Source organism: Microcaecilia unicolor, chromosome 10 (genome assembly GCF_901765095.1).
Source record: "Microcaecilia unicolor chromosome 10, aMicUni1.1, whole genome shotgun sequence".
NCBI lineage: Eukaryota > Metazoa > Chordata > Amphibia > Gymnophiona > Siphonopidae > Microcaecilia > Microcaecilia unicolor.
In genome coordinates, this window is record NC_044040.1 from 194495473 (window position 1) to 194516327 (window position 20855).

Genomic DNA, 20855 nt, shown 5'->3' on the forward strand with positions numbered 1-20855 from the left:
CTTAGGAAGTCCCTTTCTTGAGCAGGGCTTAGGAGCTCCTGTTTAGTATAGGGCTTAGGAAATCCTTTTGTCAGTTTACTGTTAGGAACACTCCTGCTGGTTTAGGGTTTGGGAGCACGTAGATCAGTTTAGGTTTAGGAGTACTTCTGTTTCCAGTCCTGGTCCCTGTGTCATCCGGTATCCAGTAAGTCCTGCCAGCTACTCGAACCCAGGAGCTCAACTCCTGGGGGGCTTAGTAGCTAAGTGCAGGTGAAGCTGTGTGTTCCAGTCCTGTGTCCTCCAGTCCGGGGGATTCCAGTCCGGGGGGTTCCAGTCCTGTGTCCTCCTGTCCGGGGGATTTCAGTCCAGTGTTCCAGTCCGGAGAATTCCAGTCCAGTGTTCCAGTCCATGTGTTCCGGCTCGCTGGGCGGTGCCTGCAGTCCCTGCCGGTGTCGGTGTGCTTGCCCAGCATTGGTTGGTGGGTTTTGCCTGCTGCTGTCGCTCCTCGTCAGCAGCCCAAGGGCTCACGTTTGCTCCAGAGCCCAGCCCCGCGGGCTCTGAACCTGAGAACCTGACAGCACCACATTACAGAATATGCTTAGCGAGTTGTGCGCATAAATCTTAATGCCAATTAGTGCTCATAACTGCTTGTTAACATCCAATCGGCAGTTTGGATAGTTAAAGAATATGCTTCAATTTCCGAAAGAAATTAAGGCGTGATATATAGAATCCCGGGGTTAGTGCTCATTTTTTTGGCACCAATTTTTCAGCGCCATATATAGAATTTGGGCCCATGCTTAAGGTCCTGTTTGAGAGACTGATGGTGCAAAAACAGACAAAGAATTTGCTAACTGCCTCAGGGCCTGCTCTCTCTCAGAAGATCTCCTTTTAGCAAAATTATTTTTGAATTAACAAATCAATAAGAAGAAAAAAAAACAGAATGAACATTGCTCAAAACAAAGGATTCTTTTGGAGATATGAAGTCAAGTTTGCCTTAGATACTTTTATATCATAAAAATACATTGAACAAGACAGGTCAGTCTAGATCCTGTTAATAAGGTGTAAAAAAACATTTGTCTTTTAAGAATGAACTAGCCGTTGAGCCCGTAAAAATGGGCTAGTATAGGACGGGGGGGGGGGGGGTTGAAAGGCCCCCCCCCCGCCGCCGAGTTCACCGCTGCCCCTCCGAGGTCACCGCTACGCCCCCCCCCCCCCGGAGTTGCTGCCACCCCTCCACCCAGGCCAGGCCCTCGCTTCGCTATTGAAACAGCGCGGGAACAAAGCACACAGCTCAGTTGAGCTGCCGTCCTTCTTCTCTGCCTGGGTCCCGCCCTCGTGGGTGAGGGCGGGACACAGGCAGGGAAGGAAGGTGACGGCAGCTCAGCTCAGCTGTGTGCTGCGTTCTTGCGCTGTTTCTATAGTGGAGCGAATGCCCGGCCCGGGTGGAGAGTGGGTGGCGGCAGCGACCTTGGGGGGGGGGGAGCGGTAGCGATGGCGGTTTCGTCCCTCCCCTTGCGCAGTAGAGACCCTCTCTGTCCCACCCCCGTCATCACGTATTGACGCGGGGGCGGGACAGAGAGGGTCTTTACTGCGCATTTGCGAGTGAGTTCGGTCACTCGCCGTTTATATGTTTGATGATGTTGAAGATATATTATGTGCTTAAAGTGCATAGTTACCAGAGTGGGCTACCATTAAGACAAATTATTTTACCATTAAATTGAGCTATTTTAGCACAGATTCCATTTTATTCAATGAGACCTAGTTGTTAATAACAGTAAAATAACCCATCTTAACAGTAGTCCCCATTGATTTCCCCTTAATTAAAGAAAAAAGAAATATTTGAAGAAATCAAAATCACTGCTACATATAATAAACGTGAGCCAATTATAGGGCAATCAAGCTATTATGACAACACTGAAGAAGTTGGTTCTTAAGCATTGGTGGAATGAGGCATTATGACATCACAATATCAGCTCTGGTTACCAGAGACTGAAACTCTTCGTACCAAGGGAGGAAATTATCATCGTGGTCTACCGTTAAGAAAGGTTATATTATCACTAACTCATGCTACTTTGGCACAGGCCCCATTTCATTCAATGAGACCTAGCTTCTAATAACTGGGGTTAACAGTAAAATAGCACATCTTAAAGGCAGTGGCGTAGGACAGGGGGGCGGTGGGGCGGTCCATCCCGGGTGCACGCTGCTGGGGGGGTGTCGGCGCCACTGGTTCACTGCTCTCTCTGTCCCGGAACGGGTTACTTCCTGTTCCAGGGCAGAGAGAGCAGGGAACCAGCGGAGCCGATGCAGCTCCCAGCGACGTGCACTCAGGGCGGAACAGCTCTCCCGCCCGCTCCCTTTGGTAAGAATGCGCTCCGGGGGGGGGGGGGTGCGCCGTGTGCACAGCGGTGAACCGCCCACGTCAGCTACCCTCGCTACGGCACTGCTTAAAGGTAACCCATTTTGATAAGTTCTCCCCTGAATTCATATGGTCAGTTCAACAATTTATATTTTTAAAGTGTTATTGAACATTCCAGGGGTAATTTTATAAAGGTTTTTTAGACTTTAAAAGGGCTTTTGATAGCTATTTATGCATAGATTTGACAGAGGCAGGTGGCGTCTTACAAACTAACCATCATTGAGGCTTGAACTTTCAAGATTAATATAGTTATTCACAGGTAAATATCAGCTTTCTAAAATCAGGATTTATACATGAATATGATATATATGTCTAAATGCTGGTATAAACTACAAAAATATATATATATTTTTGGGGATGAGACCCCTGCTTTGTCTATATGCACACACAAAAAGCAAAGGGTTTCTCAATAGAAGTAGCAAACACACTTCTTGTGGACGGAGGAAAAAGCCTCGAGAAACTCCTAGACAAGCAAAACCGTCTTCAAGGAGCTGGACTGCCTTATCATCGGCAAAAAAACCTCCATATACCATAGAGACCTAGTATGATACTTTAGACTTATGAGCTTAATCTATTAAACTTAGCTTTAAGACGGTCGATCTCTGTGTCTTTCTCAAGGATTTGACCGTGGTATATACATATATAACTAGTGAATAGGGCTTCTCACATAAGGGCCAAGGTGTAACCACGAAAAGCTTATTGCAATCAAATTTATTCTCAGACATTAAAATGTACCATCATTCGTAGATCTTCATTAATGGAGGCATCAGGTGAGTGGAGACTAAGAGATGTGAGAAGAAGACCCTACTCTAAATCTCTAAAGACCCTACTATTTGGGAAAGCTTACGCTACAGACTCGCCTAGCATCTCTAACTTCTGAACTGCTGTAGTCGTTATGACGTATTGAACTCTACCGTGTTTCCCCGAAAATAAGACCTACTCCGAAAATAAGGCCTACCGGAGTTTTGCTACAAATTTGTATTATAAGGCCTCCCCCGAAAGTAAGACCTACCTGAAGCAGTGCCGCCGAGAGCCGGACAAAGGCTGCCGCCGCCGCCGCCCCGAGGTCGCCGCCCCCCCCCTCCACCCGCCCTCCATCGCTCCCGGAACTACCAGTACTGAAACGCCTCCTTTCACCTTCCTTCGCAAGTTCAGAGCAAGCAGCAGCAGGGCAGGCCACTCCTTCCTTCCGTGTTCCGCCCTCGCCTGACGTAACGTAACGTCAGGCGAAGGCGAGGCACAGAAGGAAGGAGAGGTCTGCCCTGCTGCTGCTTGCTCCGAACTTGCGAAGGAAGGTGAAAGGAGGCATTTCAGGTTGGGAGCGACGGAGGGCGGGTGGAGGGGGGGCCCGGCGACCTCGGTTGGGGGGGGGCGACCTTGGGTGGGGGTGGCGACCCCGATGTTTCCCTGAAAAAAAGACCTCCCCTGAAAATAAGACCTAGCGGGTCTTGGGGAGGGAAAATTAATATAAGACAGTGTCTTATATTCGGGGAAACATGGTATTACGCTTTCTCCTTTTTCTTCTCCTTTGCTGATACTTGCTAATCTCATTACTTCATTGATTTTGATTGTTTGCTGAATTGATGTATGTTTTTGCAGACTGATGAAAGCCACATTGAGCCTGCTCATGGGTTGGAAAATGTGGGATATAAATGCTATAAATAAATAAACATGTATGAGCACAGCACAGTTATAGTACTTACCTAGGGAATCTTGTGCATCTAGAGGAGCTTTGTGACCGATTAAAAGTCTGATGATTTCTTCACTGCCAGTACAAGCTGCAAAAGACAGCGGATACTCTCCTGTTGGAGGAAATGCAGTCATATGTTGAGAAGAGAAGGCCTTACTGTATTCAAGCTAGTTGAAACAAGTGCTGACCCCAGGCTATAGGCTTTTATTTTTCTGATAATGAGCTTCAGAGGGCTCATTATAGGTGGCTATAGGAATTTTTAAGTGTCTATTAAGGTGGTTTGGGATCCTGTACCTAATGAACTATCAAGTTTGCCCCTGCCGCAGGCACTAAAGGTGCCAAAAGCATGTTGGGCTGATAAGCAATACAGTAACGGATAGGACCACCTATACCTCCTATTTGTCCAATAAACTGTATCACGCTAGCTGGTGTGTTGGGTGCCGTTTTATCTTGCTCTGTTTTTCTTCGTATAGCATAAAAGAGAATCAATGAAAATTTAAATGCTATAAGCTGTAAAAGAATTAGTAAACAAACATACCAGGACTCAGAGATTACCCTGCCTATCTGGATATCCATATCAATGAATATGGATGACATATGGTTATATATAAGGGAAAGAGTGCATGTAAATATATCTCTAAAACACGTACATTGCAGATATCCTGATAATCTGGTTATAAGATGGTCCTCATGGAGTGAAGTTGAGAACCACTATCAGGAAACCCTGAAAAGTTCACATGAACGTTGGAAGTACTCATTTATTTATTTATTTGTTGCATTTGTATCCCACATTTTCCCACCTATTTGCAGGCTCAATGTGGCTTACAATTTTCCTTCATGGCTTACGCCATTCCAGAGTACAGATACAATTGGTATTACATATAGAACATGGATGACATAATAAAAGTAAACAATCCGGTATAGGGAGAAAATATTCCGAATATTAAGTAAGCGATGATGCATTCCAGTTCCTGTTATGAGTCATTATGGTACGTCTTGTTAAAGAGGTGAGTCTTCAGTGCTTTACGGAAGTTAATTAGGTTGTGAACTATTTTCAGGTCAAATGGTAGAGCATTCCACAGCTGCGAACTCATGTTTGAAAAACTGGACGCGTGTATTAATCTGTATTTTAGACCTTTACAGCTGGGGAAGTGAAGATTCAGGAATGTGCGTGCAGATCCTTTAGCATTCCTGGGTGGTAAGTCAATAAGGTCTAACACGTAGGCCGGGGCATCTCCGTGAATTATTTTATGCACCATCAATTCCTTAAATGACAAATGCTGACAAAAATACATAATATGTTGGCGGTTTCCTTTGAAAGTGTTCGTTGCCCATCGTATCATGTCCTGAGACTGATCTTGCGCACAGCTTTCTAATGATCTCTTTTTAAGCCTCAGAAATGTGTGTGTTTTTTGATTGTCCCAAACTAAATTAAATTTACAAAATTTGACTCGAAAAATAGAAAACAGGATAACATATTTCCCCTTTGTATAGATAAATTTCATAGACAAATTCTGGATGCAGCTCAGTAAACACTGATTATGTTGGTCTGTAAGTCTTTCGCTTTGTGCGCACCATTCTATCATATTGCAACGTTTATCTTTGGTGACTATAAATATTTGATAGCAGTTTTACTTTCTGTGACCTCTAAGAATATGATTGAGAAGGCAGGAATATCTTCAAAAATAAGCAGAGCAGCATGTTAAACTCATTACACAAGAACGAGGAAGGAACACCATTTCAACTACAACGTGAAGACAGAATATTGTAATGTGAATTGTGTAAATCCATCAATTATTTTAAGTAGGTTTTCAACTGTCAATTTTTTTTTTATTTTTTAGAGTTAGTAGGGTATAATGGAAGTGCTGAGTCAATGATAACCGAAATTGAAATAAAAACAGGCAGGAAGAAGAAATAGTAGCCCCAAAATATAACGTTCTTGGATTATTGGCAGTGTTTGTTTGGCATGTAGGGGGTTGCTTTCATTGGTAAATGATATAAAAATTTCTTGACAGCGATGTTAAGTAAGCTGAGTGACAAAAGAGAGGGTTCCAAAGTACACAAACACAGCCACAAAAGGAAAAAGCACAACTGCGCCTTCGAGACTGTGACACACAAGAGTCTTTTATTCTTAAAGACCTGACACAGTCGTATTTTGGCTTAACACCTGCCTCAAGGGTCCAATAGTTAGAATGATCTCGAAAAATAAAGACAAAAAACAGATGAAAAAAAATCCCTCACACAGTTCCTCAATCTGATAAATGGTTTGAGAACACTGTAGCACATCTATACTGTCAAACCTTTGCTTTCAATGATGACAAAATCCTACAGGAATCTTGCTAGCGCATCAGATGAAACCTCTTTGGTAAACACTGTCGGGTCTTTAAGAATGAAGGACTCATTTGTCACAGCCTTGAAGGCCCAGTTGTGTTAAATAAGCTGAGACATTTTAGTGTGCATGGGGAAGGAAGCAGGCTCTGCTCTGTTGCACTTAATATTATTTTATAATAAACAGCGATGTGCCGCCCCTAAATTTTAATTTCATGTTATTTCCTACGTCATTTACAGAGTTTATGTTTTGTTTGTGGGTTTTTAAATTTTTTTTTTCATTTTAGGAACATATCAGTAAAAATGCACTTTCCACAAAGTGTGTGCATCCTTTCTGAAAGTGGCACTTGCCCAAACGTTTGTGTGCAATTTTGAACGCCATATATAGAATTTGGGGGGGGGGGGGGGGGGTTGTGTCTTTCTTTCTGCCTCTTTCACCCTTTGTCTGCTTCATTTCTCATCTTCCAACTGAAAATTAATCCTTCACCTTTTCTTTCTTTGTTAACTAATTTTATTGAAAAACAAAAAATTTGGAGTTGAATCACTTAAAGTATCCAAATCAGTAGCAGATAAACTAAACAGACCAAACAAGACAAAGATCAGACTATTGACAAGAACAAAAACAAACAATATCAGGGTTTCAAGCAACTAGGAATCACACACAGCACGTCTTATCAATCTAGGATTTTCATATTCACATTTGTAGCCCGGCTGAGGGGCCCTTTTACTAAGCCGCATAGGCTCCTACGCAAACCCAATGTACATCAATTCTGAGTTACCACCCGGCTACCTCGTGGCCCGTGCGGTAATTTCATTTTTGACGCGCGTCCACTACGTATGCCAGGGAAAAAAATATATATACAGTGGGGGAAATAAGTATTTGATCCCTTGCTGATTTTGTAAGTTTGCCCACTGACAAAGACATGAGCAGCCCATAATTGAAGGGTAGGTTATTGGTAACAGTGAGAGATAGCACATCACAAATTAAATCCGGAAAATCACATTGTGGAAAGTATATGAATTTATTTGCATTCTGCAGAGGGAAATAAGTATTTGATCCCTCTGGCAAACAAGACCTAATACTTGGTGGCAAAACCCTTGTTGGCAAGCACAGCGGTCAGACGTCTTCTGTAGTTGATGATGAGGTTTGCACACATGTCAGGAGGAATTTTGGTCCACTCCTCTTTGCAGATCATCTCTAAATCATTAAGAGTTCTGGGCTGTCGCTTGGCAACTCGCAGCTTCAGCTCCCTCCATAAGTTTTCAATGGGATTAAGGTCTGGTGACTGGCTAGGCCACTCCATGACCCTAATGTGCTTCTTCCTGAGCCACTCCTTTGTTGCCTTGGCTGTATGTTTTGGGTCATTGTCGTGCTGGAAGACCCAGCCACGACCCATTTTTAAGGCCCTGGCGGAGGGAAGGAGGTTGTCACTCAGAATTGTACGGTACATGGCCCCATCCATTCTCCCATTGATGCGGTGAAGTAGTCCTGTGCCCTTAGCAGAGAAACACCCCCAAAACATAACATTTCCGCCTCCATGCTTGACAGTGGGGACGGTGTTCTTTGGGTCATAGGCAGCATTTCTCTTCCTCCAAACACGGCGAGTTGAGTTCATGCCAAAGAGCTCAATTTTTGTCTCATCTGACCACAGCACCTTCTCCCAATCACTCTCGGCATCATCCAGGTGTTCACTGGCAAACTTCAGACGGGCCATCACATGTGCCTTCCGGAGCAGGGGGACCTTGCGGGCACTGCAGGATTGCAATCCGTTATGTCGTAATGTGTTACCAATGGTTTTCGTGGTGACAGTGGTCCCAGCTGCCTTGAGATCATTGACAAGTTCCCCCCTTGTAGTTGTAGGCTGATTTCTAACCTTCCTCATGATCAAGGATACCCCACGAGGTGAGATTTTGCGTGGAGCCCCAGATCTTTGTCGATTGACAGTCATTTTGTACTTCTTCCATTTTCTTACTATGGCACCAACAGTTGTCTCCTTCTTGCCCAGCGTCTTACTGATGGTTTTGTAGCCCATTCCAGCCTTGTGCAGGTGTATGATCTTGTCCCTGACATCCTTAGACAGCTCCTTGCTCTTGGCCATTTTGTAGAGGTTAGAGTCTGACTGATTCACTGAGTCTGTGGACAGGTGTCTTTCATACAGGTGACCATTGCCGACAGCTGTCTGTCATGCAGGTAACGAGTTGATTTGGAGCATCTACCTGGTCTGTAGGGGCCAGATCTCTTACTGGTTGGTGGGGGATCAAATACTTATTTCCCTCTGCAGAATGCAAATAAATTCATATACTTTCCACAATGTGATTTTCCGGATTTAATTTGTGATGTGCTATCTCTCACTGTTACCAATAACCTACCCTTCAATTATGGGCTGCTCATGTCTTTGTCAGTGGGAAAACTTACAAAATCAGCAAGGGATCAAATACTTATTTCCCCCACTGTATATCCTATATAATAAAACACACCTCCAATGTTCTGAAGCTGAAAAAGTGAAGCTTTCAAGCCTTGAAGCATTCCTGCAACGTTCCGGAACTACGGCTTCAGAACGTTGGAGGTGCCTTTTATTATATAGGATGTGCTCGGTGCTTTTCTGTAGCACATGGGGGGAATTTAATATAGGCTGATTAAAGTGGAGGAGTGGCTGAAGGGGGTGCAGGAGAGAGAAGAGCATCAGTGGGTGGCTGGAGGGAGGACAGAGGAGACACACTCACAACCCAGCAGTCTCACTCTCTCTCTGTCACACACACACATTTGCACATTCACTCTCTCTCTCTCACACACAGTCAATCTCGCACATTCACTCTCTCTCTCACACACAGTCAATCTCGCACATTCACTCTCTCTCTCACACACAGTCAATCTCGCACATACTCTCTCAAACATACACACTTCGAGGAAAACCTTGCTAGCGCCTGTTTCATTTGTGTCAGAAATGGGCCTGCTTTACTAATATATATATATATATATATATATATATAATTTTCTGCCATGCAGTGAAAATCGGGCAGTGACTCCAACTTTATTTATTTATTGCATTTGTATCCCACATTTTCCCACCATATGGCAGGTTCAATGTGGCTTACATATTGCTAGAAAGGCGGTTACAAAACTAAGATTTGTAGAAGTCTAGTACATAATACAGAAGTACAATAAACGCTTAGGTTGATATATTAGCATATTGAGAGAGAGGTTAATGTTATTGTTATACACTCGACGTGTGTAGGTGATTACCACATGGTTAACGTGAGAGACCTTACCGCTAAATCAATGGCTGGCAGTAAGGTCTCAGACCCAAAATGGACGCAGGCCAAATTTTATTTTGCCGCACGTCCATTTTCGGTAAAACTTTTAAGGCGGCATTTTTTTTACATGTGCGCTGAAAAATGGATCTGCGTGCACCCAAAACATGCACCTACACTAGCTCAGGCCATTTTTTAGTGCACCTAAGTAAAAGGATCCCTAATGCACTTACCAGCCAACTACACCAACAAGAGTCCCAACTACATCAAGATACAGCATCATATGATCAACAGGAAAAGGAAAAAGCCACATTTTTATTTTAACCCTTTAACCACCCCTACTGTACCCTCCCCCCACATATTCTCTCTTATCCCTCCCAATCTACCTTTTCCTATAGTCTCCCCCTCCTCTCCCGGGCAACTTTGACCTTTGCGTCTAACAGGTTTCCTGTGGTTGATCCTTTTTTCATACCTTCTAATCTCTTTTAGAACCCAATTACGCTATTTGCCTCCACAATGTTCTTCTGTCATTTTCACTGCAAGCTCAGTAAAACTGATTTCAGATTCTTAAAAGAATTACAGTTGTATCTAGTAAAAGCCCCTACCAAAGTAGCATAAAGATTCTTTTCCAGGTAAGAAACAGATGCCCGAAGCCCGAGCATGGATAATGTCCGCACCCTTTTGCAGTAGGTTTTCAACAGCTTTCACATCTTGCCTGAGGATAGCTATATGGAGAGGAGTTTCACCTGGAAAATATTGCAGAGTTTCAGTGCCTGCAGCAAACATTTTTATTGCAAGAGACAGGACAGAGGTGTTGTTCTTCTGTCTAAAACATATGCACACAGAGGGTAATTTTATTAAGCATTTTCCACATGGAATGCATGTTTCACACATGGGAAAGGGATCTTAGGAAATTGCACAGATGTAGACGTACATAGAAGTACCCATGCTGAGAGTTTGTATTGTTTTATTGGAGTTATTATAAATATTATACATGTTGTATTGTAATCCTCCTTGGTTTTAAAGGCAGAATATAAACAAATAAACAATAAAAAGTAGGAAACGGTTAAGATTTAAAAATGATAAAAGACCAGAAAAATTTGAACAAAATGAATATTGCTACAGATGATTAATATCGCGATTGTTGTTTTCCCAGAGTTCCGGGTATGACTCCTAATGTTTTTTTTCCTCTGAAATGATTCCTCTTAATATATTAATTCAAAAGGAGTGAAGCCTGTGAAACTGGGATTACTTTAATCAGCGGGAATTGGATTGGAGATTCAAGGGTTTGTATTGTTAAACAATTTCTGGTTTTAAAAGGGAAAAAAATGAAATCAGGTGTATTACTTTCACTAATATTGGACAATAAGTATGTTTCCAATGAAATTGATGGACTATGCACCGTTATGGTCTTGAAGAAACCAACCAGATGATCAATGTGGAATAATGATTTAGATAAATAATAACTGGGGATAATCGGGTTAATACCACGTTTTCTTTGTTTGCTGTTGTTTAAATTGATCTCCTTGTCTTGTTTCACTCTCCCTATTTATTTTGTGGTCTAAGAAAGAGAAAGATTGTATAAAATCCATTTATCTTGTTGAGATTGTTTTCTTCTAATTTTGTTTTAATGTACAATCATCTCTGTTTTACTGTTTTGCAAGTGATCCTTGTAAAATGAAAAAATTATAAATAAATGATTAAAAAAAAATGTTGTGTATTTATAAGCACATTGTGCATAGCTGTTCCCAAGGGTGTAATTTGGGTGAAAGTCAACAAGAGTGGAAGACGCCAGCCACAATCTTCAAGGTGATCAGTAAAATGTTTATTTATGCTGATAAACAGGTTTCACTGGTCATTTTGGCCCCTGTTTACTAAGGCACATTAGTGTTTTTAACACATCTACAATTAGCGCGCGTGCTAACCGTGTAGGTGCCTATAGGGATATTGTAGGCGCGTACAGAGTTAATGCGCGTACATGGTTAATCTGTGTTAAAACCGCTAACGTGCCTATGACATGGCTTAGTAAACAGGGCCGTTGGTTAAGGCACCTTTTGTCACTAAGGGCAAGATGCATCAACAAAACGTAAAACAACCGAAAACGTAAATGTCATCACCGTTTTAGAAAAAACGAAGGATGTACTAAAAAAAAAAAGATGCACATGTTCGGCGTGGTATTCAAACGTCGGATGCATGAAAGTATTGTTAATCTGGTGTAATCTCCGCCAGCGGTATAGGAAACGCATGCGCACAATCGCCAAACCTATGATATCACCTTGCCCGAAGACGCCTCACCGCTCACCCCCGTTTCTCAATCAGCTGATATCGGAGAGTGCAGTTGAAAGCGTGCATCACAAAAATAGCCTTCCATTTTGGCCATTATTCATACCCAAATAATAAAAATGTCTTTTTTGGCCATGCTTCACTCAGTTGAGAGACCTGGAAGTCTCTGAGCCAATCACAGGTCTCTCAACTGAGTGAAGCACTGCAAAAAAGCAAGTTGTTATTATTTGGCCAAAATGGAAGGCTATTTTTCTGATGGACGATTTCAACTGCACTCTCCGATATCAGCTGATTGAAAAACGGGGAGGTGAGCGGCACGGCGTCTTCAGGCGGCGTATATGACATACATTTTTGACAATTTTTCGATCTAGCGCAGCCCCGAGAGGTACAACCTCTCGCTAAATTTTACGGCGATTTCCACCATTAAGGCAATCGGAAAAGGTTAGTGCATCTCATTACAATAGGGTTTCTGCACAATTTGCTCATCTGCATTCCGTTTTCATTAGCTGCTACCGCGGTCAGAAAATAGCCTTTAGTGCATGCCATGGTTAAAAACTTGTTCGTTAAAGGCTCGTTTAGTGCATCTTGCCCTAAGTCATGATTGAAACAGGTCTAGCCAAAAACATCTTAATTTTGACCCTAAATGTTTTCCTTTTATTCAATTATTGCAGAAAAATGTCTATCTTTTGGTGCCACCCAGTGGCGTACCAAGGGGGGGGGGGGCGGTGGGGGCGGTCCGCCCCAAGTGCACGCCGCGCGCGCCTGCTGCGAGAGTTTGCTAACTTCTCTTGTTCGCTGCAGCTCCCTCTGCCCCAGAACAGGTTACTTCCTGTTCTGGGGCAGAGGGAGCTGCAGCGAACGAGCAAAGTTAGTAAACTCGCAGCAGGCGCGCGCTGCGGCACCCCCCCCCAGCGGCATGCATCCTGGGGGGCTCTTTCGCGGGGGGTCTTTCACCGGGGGGGATCCGCGCTGCATTGGGGGGGGGGCGCTGCACCCGGGGGGTGGGGCACCGCCCCAGGTGTCTGCCCCCCTAGTAATGCCACTGGTGCCACCCATGTCTCATCAAAACACGTCCCCTTGAGATCTGGAAAGACTGTGGAGCAAAATGTCTAAACTTGGGGTGTTGAAAATCGCAGCTTGGACGTTTTTGTGAGAAAAGCATCTGTCACCTTATGATGGGGTTTTTTTTTACTTATTTCGTTTTGAAAATGAGCCTCTATATGTTTTTTTAAATATATTTTTTAAACTAAATTCTCACAAGAATATTCAGGAATAAAGACTTGCACGTGAAAAAAAAGTAAACAAACTGAATAAAGATTATCACCAATAAAACAGGAAAATATATTTTCAATGGAATCTAATTAGTCCACAGTAAAGTAATCCATATCACAAGTTACAAGGAAATGTTTTCCTAGAAATGAACTAGGCAATGGCAAAATAAGCTACTATTTACTGTATATACGTTTCCATCTAATTCACAGGAATTTCAGCCACATAATGATGGAATAGCCAGGGCTTGCTCATCCAGATATTTAGCACTTATAAATGTAATAAGTTGCTATGACACAAAGAAATTATACCCTCACCCCTTGAAGTTTAACTAGATATTTACATGGAAAGAAACCAAAAATCTCCAGTGGTTATAAGCCAGTGGCGTAGCCACAGGTGGGCCTGGGTGGGCCTCGCTCAGGCCCACCCAATAGTAGCACATATTTAGCGGTAGCTGTTGGCAGTGGCGTAGGAAGGGGGGGCGGTGGGGTGGTCCGCCCCGGGTGCACGCCGCTGGGGGGGGGTGTCGTCTCCGCTTGTTCACTGCTCTCTCTCTCTGCCCCGAAACAGGTTACTTCCTGTTCCGGGGCAGAGAGAGCAGGGGAACCAATGGAGCCAACGCAGCTCCCAGCGACTGCACTCTGGACGGAGCGGTCCTCCCGCCCGCCCCCCTTGGTAAGACTGTGTTCCGGGGGGGGGGGGGGGGGTTGCGCTCTCCGGGGGGGGGCACGCCGTGCTGCACCCGGGAGGGGGGTGCAGCGGCGAACCGCCCCGGGTGTCAGCTGGCCTCGCTACGCTTCTGGCTGTTGGGGATCCCAAACTCCATCAGCTGAAGACTTCCCCCTGATGGTAACAAAAACGCTGCTCTCTCTGATACTGGCACCTGCGCATGCTCAGTTTTCAGTGCATGCCTTCTACCGACTGCTAAGGTGTCGAGAAGCATTTTCTCACCAGCTGAGATATTTTTTTTTTTGGGGGGGGGGGGGGGGACACTTGGTACCCACCCACTTCTTGCTTAGGCCCACCCAAAGTCTGCTCTCTGGCTATGCCCCTGTTATAAGCTATCAGTAATGAGCTACGTATCAATATTTTGGAAGTGAGGATTCAAATCAAAAGAGGTTAACTACTGGACTTAGAAATCAGAAGCAATATTAGATTAGTTTACCAGAACATGGAAATGTTTTCTTAGCACGGAGAACCCATTCTCATTAACGTTTGCAGTAAGAGCTACATGTTTAAGTTTACATATCCAGTACCTCTGTACTTGGCTGAAGTCATTGGTACATTAATCAGAGCTGGAACCTTGTCCAAGATCAGTTCTGTAACTTCTCTGCTGCCATTAAGTAAAGCAACGTGTAAAATTGTCTCTTCAAAATCCCCTATGTATGGAGAAGAAAAGACGGGCTAGAGCTGGATTCAAAGATACTGTTCAATGGAAAGTAACGTCCAAAACAAATGTTATCTAATATTCCAGTGACGACTGGTCACATTATATATATGTTTGAAAAATAAATTTAGGAACAAGTCGACTTATTATATTACCTCTAACCAAAGGATCAATGTCTTTGCTTTCCAGCAATGCTTTCATTGTGACGTAATCATTTATTCTTGCAGCTTTGAACAGGAGTGTACTAGTCCTGGAAATGATATCGTAACACTACATTTGGATTTTGAAGTCATGACAACAAAAGGAAAAAATGAAGTTGGTTTTGTAAAGTTAAATAAAATTGTCCAAGGAGAACATGTATGCAAAAATGCAATGTATAGATGCACATGACAGAAAAGCAGAGATAAATGCAAACGTTTCTGTTATAAACACAGTAATGCATGTGATCTAGATAATAAAGCTAGGAATAAATACCAAGAAGCATTCTACAAAAATGTATTTATCCACAGTGAACAGCATTTTAGAAAGGACGTACAAATTAGAATTCAGATGTCTAAGCTGGGACAGGTCAAAGTCAGGTAGTATTTTGAAATGGGATCTGCTGGACATGTAGGGATTACATTTATGTGCTGTTACATGCAGTGGGAGCATCCATTTCATACAGTGGTGTTCCTAGGGTGGCTGACACCCGGGGCGGATCGCCAATGCACCCCCCCCCCGGGGTGCAGTGCCCCCACCCCCGGCGAAAAGCCACCTCTCCCCCAGTGAAAGGACACCCCCCACAGGTGCATTTTTACCTGCTGGGGGGGTGCCGTGCGCCTGTCTGCTTCGCTCGTTCCATGCTCCCTCTGCCCCGGAACAGGACCTGTTCCGGGGCAGAGGGAGCATGGAACGAGTGGAGCAGTCAGGCGCGCGGTGTGCACCCAGGGCGGAGCGCACCCACCGCCCCCCCCTAGGAATGCCACTGATTTCATAACTATAAATGTTTAAAATATCAACGGGGTAAACACTGTAACAAATGTATATGTGTGGCACATACACGTGTGTGTTCTGAAATACCAACATACACATGTATGTTTTCTGAAGCTGTCACAGAGCCCAATATCCCATACCAGTGTTGCTTGGGGAGGGGGACAAAAATCACTGAGGGATTAAGGGGATGACCACCCCTATTCCCTCCAGTGAGGGGCTGAACAAAATGAGCAACTTTCTAAAACCCAGACATCCCCAGGATCAGGTGTAAATCCCGATGTCGGTGGGCTTAAACATGCAGCCGCCTTCTGAAATGGGAAACACATGTGTATCTTTTTGGTGCCTCCTAGTCCTGCCCAAAACATGCCCAGACCATGTCCCCTTGCCATATGCACGTTTTGGAGCTTTAAACATGTATATTGCACACACATAGTTATGCAAAAAAAACAAGCTTTTTTTTTTTTTAAACGGTGTATAAACTGGATCTCTAAAATTGGGATTTAGACATGTGTGCAGTCTAATATGCCCTGTTTCCCTGAAAGTAAGACATCCCCCGAAAATAAGACCTAGTAGAGGTTTTCCTGAATTGGTAGATATAAGGCCTCCCCCGAAAGTAAGACCTAGCAAATTTTTGTTTTAAAGCAGGGCCGCCGAGAGCCGGACAAGGCCGCCCCCGGGCCACCCCCCCCACCCGAGGTCGCCGGGCCCCCCCCCTCCACCCACCGTCACTCCTGGAACTAACCTTAAATGCCTCCTTTCACCTTTGCAGCAAGCAGCAACAGGGCAGACCTCTCCTTCCTTCCGTGCCCCGCCCTCGCGGACGTTACATCAGGCGAGGGCGAGACACGGAAGGAAGGAGTGGCCTGCCCTGCTGCTGCTTGCTGCGAAGGTGAAAGGAGGCGTTTAAGTTTAGATCCGGGAGCGACGGAGGGCGGGCGGGCCAACCCCGATCCAACTCCGATGTTTCCCTGAAAAATAAGACAGCCCCTGAAAATAAGACCTAGCGCATTTGGGGGGGGGGGGGCAAAAATTAATATAAGACAGTGTCTTATTTTCGGGGAAACACGGTACATGCCGAAATGAAGATTTATAGAAATCTAAAATATGAATAGGGCTTCTAAAATATATACCAGTGTGTTAACGGAGAAATTAAAGTATCATTAAAGCAGTAGGACTAGCAGATACTTCAGGTAACTTAGTTGATTGAACTACTGCCAATGCTTTTCTTAAATACTTTCTCCCTAGGCTGTTCCACCAATATAAATGCATGAAAATCTATGCTGATTCTCATAGAACCCTAAGCAAACATGAAACCAATACATGCAAAGTATGAATGTAGCTCTGTATCCTTCTTTGTATCCTTGAGTAAATTCCTTCAAAAAGGTGGTAAATAAATCCTAACAAATAAAAATATAAGAAAATATTCAAACCAAGGTTTAACAGCAGGATTTTAAAAAGAAATTCTAATTACATAATCAACTAAATGGAATATTTGGAAAACACCCATCATAAAACGAAGGTGATATAAACAAGGTAAAGTTTATACTTCACATGGATTTTTAGTAAACGGACAATAAAGGTACCTTAATGATTCCTTCATAATAAAAGTCAGCAGTCTATGTATCTTGCCTGGTAGCTGCCAAAAAAGAAAAAAAAATAACCTTGTCACTCTGCACCTTGTGTTCCAGTTTTCAGATTTTAAAAAATATGTCAGGGTTTTTTTTGTTTGTTTTATTTGTATTTATTAAGATAAAAATGCAAACTCTTATCTACTAAATATTTGACATACACTGAGATTTATGACCTGTACTGATCTGTTCCTAACTCCTTCCAGAAAAGCAGAGAGAGTATTTTTAAAAGTGGCTAAGAGAAACAGTTAGAGAAGAGTGACCTCTACAATTCTCATCTGCTGTTACTTGTGCATTTTTACTAGCAAAAAAGGTGCCGGTACTCAAATGCCTGGCCACCCTTCAGGGGTGAGGTGATCACTGAGGGACCCACCCCACAATAGCCAGGCCCCCTGCAACCAGTCACAGAATCTATGACAAGGCAGAATTGGTGTGTAGAGCCTGAGCTCTTTCATTAAAACTTGGGGACTATGGGTTAATTTTAGCAGCCAATGGAAAAGGTGCCGGTACTCAGTACCCCCGAGTACCCCCTCAAAAAAAAAAGCCCTGCTTGTCCTGTATGGTAAATGCCTTACCTGTGATCCCACTGACTCAAAGTGCCCACAACGTCCAGGACAAAGTTAGATTTCAACTTTCTTACATAATCCACTTGACTCTTTCCATCATTCACAGTCAGTCTCATTTCAAAATTATGAATAATTCACTGTAGCATCAAACTTGTAGTTGTAGGTAAAACTGGGAGAAGAACCGCAGTCAACGATGGATAAACTTTAGTGCTACTGCAAAGGAGGAGCTCCGTAGAATACAAAGCATTTGCTGCCCCGCCTACATTCCAGATTGTTTTGCTCACAAGCTCATGTAGACAATGCGACTGTCCAAGCAGGAAACTGGGCTAAATGTAATAATGTACGTTATGTACTAGGGATTGCCAGTCATTCCAAATGAACGTCGACTACCAGTAAGAGTACATAATCCTTCAGATTCTATATAGCGTGCAATTCCGCGCCGAAATCCAAGCGTTTTCTATAACAATATGCGTAACTTAAGCTTAACAAGCTAATGAGCACTGAAAACAGCACTAAACATGAAATAATGAGCACTAATTGGCACTAATTGGCAACTCGCTAAGCACATTCTGTAATGAAGTATGCCAAACGTCTAAAAAGGGACATGGTTATAGTTGGGGAAATGGGCGTTTCATGGACTTTCTGAAATTTACATGTGTAGTTATAAAATATGGTAGAAAAAAATCGCGAAATAATCCGCTAAGAAATGACTGTAATGTAAACTGTATGCAAAACAGTTTATCTCTTGCAGGAAAAAGGGCCTCAAAGAGCTCCTAGATACTGATAAATCTATCGGAGCAGAAACAGATCACAAGGATCTTGCCTTCATCACTGGCCAAAAAAACCTTTAATCGGTATAGTGCTTCCTGCAGTATTGATAGTATCTGTAATCACTGTGCCTTTTCATGTATACTGATATTTTTATTTTCACATGCTAAATAGCACTGTTGGCACCAACACTTATCTTTTAAAGGTGGTACTCTTGGACCACGTTGCCCAAACAGGTGCTGTGCTGTCTTCACCTTCTGTGCCCCCGAGCCGACGATGGCCAGCATTTCGCTATGCTGCTTCAGGGTCTCGGTGCCTCGTGGGAACAAGCATGGCTCGATTCCACAATGCTCAGCGAGGCACCGAGACCCTGAAGCAGCATAGCGAAACGCTGGCCATCGTTGGCTCGGGGGCACAGAAGGTGAAGACAGCACAGCACAGCCATAATATATACCATGATTAAATAGTTTTGCTATTTTTTCTATTGCCTATGTCCAGCTTATTTTTGATGTATAACTGCCTTAGCTGAATTTCTTCCAAAAGGTGGTAAATAAATCCTAGTAAATAAATCATCTCAAATCAACTAGATAAGGAAACAATGCAGCCTATTCTTTGTGGAAATAAATTAAGCTGTGATACTCTTTCGAATATCCTGGAAAAGATGGAACTCCTATCTTTAAATGGGCCAAAGGACTCTTCTGAAAAGGAAAGAAAAAAAAGCAGATCAATAAAAAAAATATTTTATTAAGTGACAACCAAATATTCAAATCAGCTCGACACTGGCCGTGTTTCACCCAACTGGGCTGCGTCAGGGGCTACACAATGTTCTTTAAAAGTCAAGATGACAAATGTACGAAAGTCTGAAATCATGAATCTTCCAAAATACAGTAAAAAAAAAAAAAAAAACAGCATGAACCGAATGAATCATAAAAGATAGTGACGTGAGTACCGTCCTGCACCTTCACAATTCTAAAATGCTGAAAAGGACCTTATCTAGTAAACTCATACTTTAATATGATAGACCTATGTTGGCCCACCGTATCGTTCTAAAGGAGTATATCGTCTTATTTTGGGTTTTAATTACTGTTTAAGGCAGTGTAGCAGAAAACATCTTATGAAGCCTGATGCACCAGTAATTAAACATCCTTCTTAGACAGATGTTCTGGAGTCAAAGCTTGAATTCAAAGAGCTGTAGAATCCATTTCCATAGGTGGCTAAACCCAAAAGGGATTACAAAGTGATGGAAGAACTGGAAAGAATATTCCTGAGTAAACCTAACATGCTCTTTCCTAGTTATAGATTCATCATACACTATTTACTAGTGACGTCAACCATTACTACTACTACTTAACATTTCTAAAGCGCTACTAGGGTTACGCAGCACTGTACAATTTAACATGGAAGGACAGTCCCTGCTCAAGGAGCTTACAATCTAAAAGACAGGTGTACAACCTAAAGGACAAGTGTAGAGACAATCTGATAGGGCATACTATATTTGTCAAAAGGTTAGGTGCAGAAGGCAGCATTGAAGAGGTGAGTTTTAAGCAGAGATTTGAAGATGGGTAGGGAGGTGGCTTGGCGTAGGGGTTGAGGAAGATTGTTCCAGGCCACTGGTTTGTTTTTAGAATGCGTTTCTCTCCTGCCTTCATAGGTCAGCCTTTGGCTTCCAGGCATTCCAGGAAATTTACAGTGTACAGACATTGGTTAAATGCGGTAAATAGTATGTTGGGTGATACTGAAAACAGCAATTTATTTACTACATAACACAAGGATCAGCTTAGTGTAAAGGTGCACTTTCCAAGTACAAGCCAAACGCCAAAGGTTTCAACGCATTTCACAAACAGTATCACACCGGAATTGGCGAGCGCCATCATGGTACTTTGTAAGCCACATTGAGCTTGCAAATAGGTGGGAAAATGTGGGACACAAATGTAACAAATAAATAAATAAAACAAAACAATAGGAAGCGTAAAACAGATCAAATAACTAAATTATCTTAGCCTTGTTTATATATCCTTCTGTTTTTCGTTTTATCACTTGTCCCTTTATATTAAACCACAAAATACTAGTAAAACAATATTAAATATAAGAAAAGCAATATTAATCCATACTTGACTTGTTAGTCTTCCTTCTGAGTAGTTGTTTTCGATGCAGTCCTATCTGTCTCTGGTTCTTGTTGATAGGAGCGTTATCTCCACACAGGGCTGTTGTCACAACAAAGAAATCCATTTCTTGCCACACTTTCAGGCTATTCTGTAGTGCAGTGCATTTTTTTCTAGCAAAAAAGGTGCCCTCAAATGCCTGGCCACCCTTCAGG

General features: G+C 43.0%; 1 protein-coding gene across 4 annotated transcripts in view; it reads right to left on the reverse strand.

Annotated features, from left to right (window-relative positions):
* Positions 1-20686, reverse strand: part of LOC115478824 (transient receptor potential cation channel subfamily V member 6-like) — a 53269-nt gene extending 32583 nt beyond the window's left edge. For 2 of the 4 annotated variants that reach the window (XM_030216437.1, XM_030216434.1), the window contains exons 1-6: positions 17780-17973; positions 17160-17212; positions 14760-14854; positions 14474-14596; positions 10271-10411; positions 4099-4197 (exon numbers count right to left, since the gene is read on the reverse strand). In XM_030216437.1, the coding sequence (XP_030072297.1) occupies positions 4099-4197; positions 10271-10411; positions 14474-14596; positions 14760-14854; positions 17160-17176 (475 nt within the window). In that variant the 5' untranslated portion in view covers positions 17177-17212; positions 17780-17973. Of the gene's footprint in view, positions 1-4098; positions 4198-10270; positions 10412-14473; positions 14597-14759; positions 14855-17159; positions 17213-17779; positions 17974-20649 lie in introns of those variants that run through there. The other 2 variants (XM_030216436.1, XM_030216438.1) reach the window with 2 other exon arrangements.
* Between the last annotated feature and the right edge of the window lie 169 nt (positions 20687-20855).